Here is a 2,148-nt window from a genome sequence, read left to right on the forward strand (position 1 = left end):
GAAAGAGAATAGAAAAGGAAGAGGAGGAAGATGGAGAGAGAGAATAGAAGAGGGAGAGGACAGGAGGAAGATGGAGAGAGAGGCAACGGGAAGTGAAGGAGGAAGAGAGGAGACGAGCAGATGAAGGAGGGAGAACGAGAGGAGAAGATTAAATAAGTCTGGGAGAAGAAATGGAAGGAAGGAGAAACCGGAAAAGAAGAGGAGATAATTGTGGGAGAAAGAGGGAAATGGAGGTCAAGAAAGGAGAAGAAGGAGTGTAGAGAAGATGAGAGAGAATTAAGATTGAAGAGGGAGATAACGGAGTTAAAGGTGGAGGAAGAGGATGAGGAGGTGAAAGAGTGGGAGGAAGATGGAGATGGAAAAACAAAGGAAGGGCAGAAAGCTGAGGAGGAAGGAGGAGAAAAAGAAGGAGAGGAGGTGTGAACAACATGGGAGGAAGAGAAGGAGCAGGGTTGAGAAGAGGGGAAGAAACCAAGAGGAGGAAGAGGAGGAAGAGGTCAACAATGGAGAAGAAGAGGAGGAGAGGAAGGTGGAGGTTGAGAAAAAGAGGAGGAGAGATCATTAGGATTTCAGAAGGTGATGAGGAAGAAGAGAGGAGAGGGGAGAGAGGAGAAGAAATGAGAGGAAGATAGCAACTGGAAAATAGTGTGTGTGTGTGTGTGTGTGTGTGTGTGTGTGTGTGTGTGTGTGTGTGTGTGTGTGTGTCTTTTGTCTGTGTGTGTCTTTTGTCTGTGTGTGTGCGTGTGTGTGCGTGCGTGTGTGTGTGTGTGCGTGTGTGTGTGTGCGTGTGTGTGTGTGTGTAGGAGAGGATTAGGGAGTGAGGAGGAAGAGGGAGATTGGGGAAAAAGAGGAGAAGACAATGAGTGGAGGAGAGGGAAGAAGATGGAGAAACGGAGGTAAAGAGCAGAAGAGCAGCGTTACAGGTGAGCGCTTACCTGGTTGGCGGACAGCGGTGCATTCTGGGACACGAACATCTGCACCATGACGTGCAGTCCCGAGGTGAACAGCCCCGCCAGGATGGCCCAGCTGAGCGGCAGCGGCAGCATGCTGTACGTGGCGAACAGCGTGAACAGCACGTAGCCCACGCCGTCGCCCAGCAGCCCGCAGCCCAGCCCGGCGGCCAGGATCTGCGTGGCCATTGCGGCCCACGTGACCGCGCCGCTGTACTGCAGGTAGCTGTGCGACGTGCTGTCCTTGCGCACCAGCACCAGCGCGCACACCACCACCTCCACGCCCGCGAAGAAGCCCAGCAGCGCGCCCTTGACGGGGTCCATGGGCCGCGAGGCCATCGCGAGGTGCAGCGCGAGCAGCGTGAGCTTCGTCACCACGTCCAGCAGGTTCATCACCACCACGGACTTGCGCCGTTGGCCCAGAAAGTAGCGCTGGTACAGCCGCTCCAGGTCGCGCGACTTGAAGGCGTTGCGCAGCGTCGGGAAGATGACGCCCCGGTACGTGTAGCCCCAGTTCAGGAAGAAGTCCGAGTTGCCGCTCGGCGCGCCGCCACCGCAGTCGATCTGCAGGAAGCCCAGGTCGCTGCTGGCGCGCTCCGGGAACACCTTGGTGCCGCCGTTGTTGTGCCGGTCCCCCAGCGACGCGCGCCCCGCAGACTGCTTGCGCGCATCCCCGCTCGGGTCGTAAGGCTCGTCTTTCACCCCGCCGTCGCCGTCGCCGCCGCCGCCCTGTTCGTGGATGAACCGCTGCTCGGTGATGTGCCGCACCGCGTTCTGCCACAGCAGCCGTTTGGGTCGCGCGCTGCCGCCGCTACCGCCGCTGCCGCCGCTACCGCCGCTGCTGCCGCTACCGCCGCTGCTGCCGCTCGGGGTCTTGTTGATGGTGTACAGCTCCTCGCTCGCGCTGGAGCAGCGGACCTCGGACAGCTCCATCGCCGCTGTTGTTGTGTCCTCTCTGTCGGTTGTTGTTGGTTGTTATTACCCCCTCCCTCTTCTCCCAGGTTGAGAGTTATCGCATCGATTTGTATTGGGGAGACGGCGTCCTCATCGTGCGCATAGATCCGGGGGTGCGGCGGCGGCGGCGCGCGCGGCGCGGGGTGAAAGCGCGCGGTTGGAGGTCATCGTCACGCGAACGATTCCACTGAAGAAACAGCACGTAAATCCGACTCGAGTGGAAAAGCATCTCCCAGACTAACCG

The 2,148-nt window shown here is 58.7% G+C and overlaps 1 protein-coding gene across 1 annotated transcript in view; it reads right to left on the bottom strand.

Moving 5' to 3' along the window:
• adcy8 (adenylate cyclase 8 (brain)) overlaps positions 1–1,883 on the bottom strand; it is a gene marked incomplete at both ends in the record, with an annotated part of 72,626 nt that extends 70,743 nt beyond the window's left edge. The window contains one exon of the mRNA XM_079218985.1: positions 936–1,883. Coding sequence (XP_079075111.1) covers positions 936–1,883 — 948 coding nt within the window. The remainder of the gene's footprint in view (positions 1–935) is intronic.
• Between the last annotated feature and the right edge of the window lie 265 nt (positions 1,884–2,148).

This window comes from Taurulus bubalis (genome assembly GCF_910589615.1).
Source record: "Taurulus bubalis genome assembly, chromosome: 1".
Lineage (NCBI taxonomy): Eukaryota > Metazoa > Chordata > Actinopteri > Perciformes > Cottidae > Taurulus > Taurulus bubalis.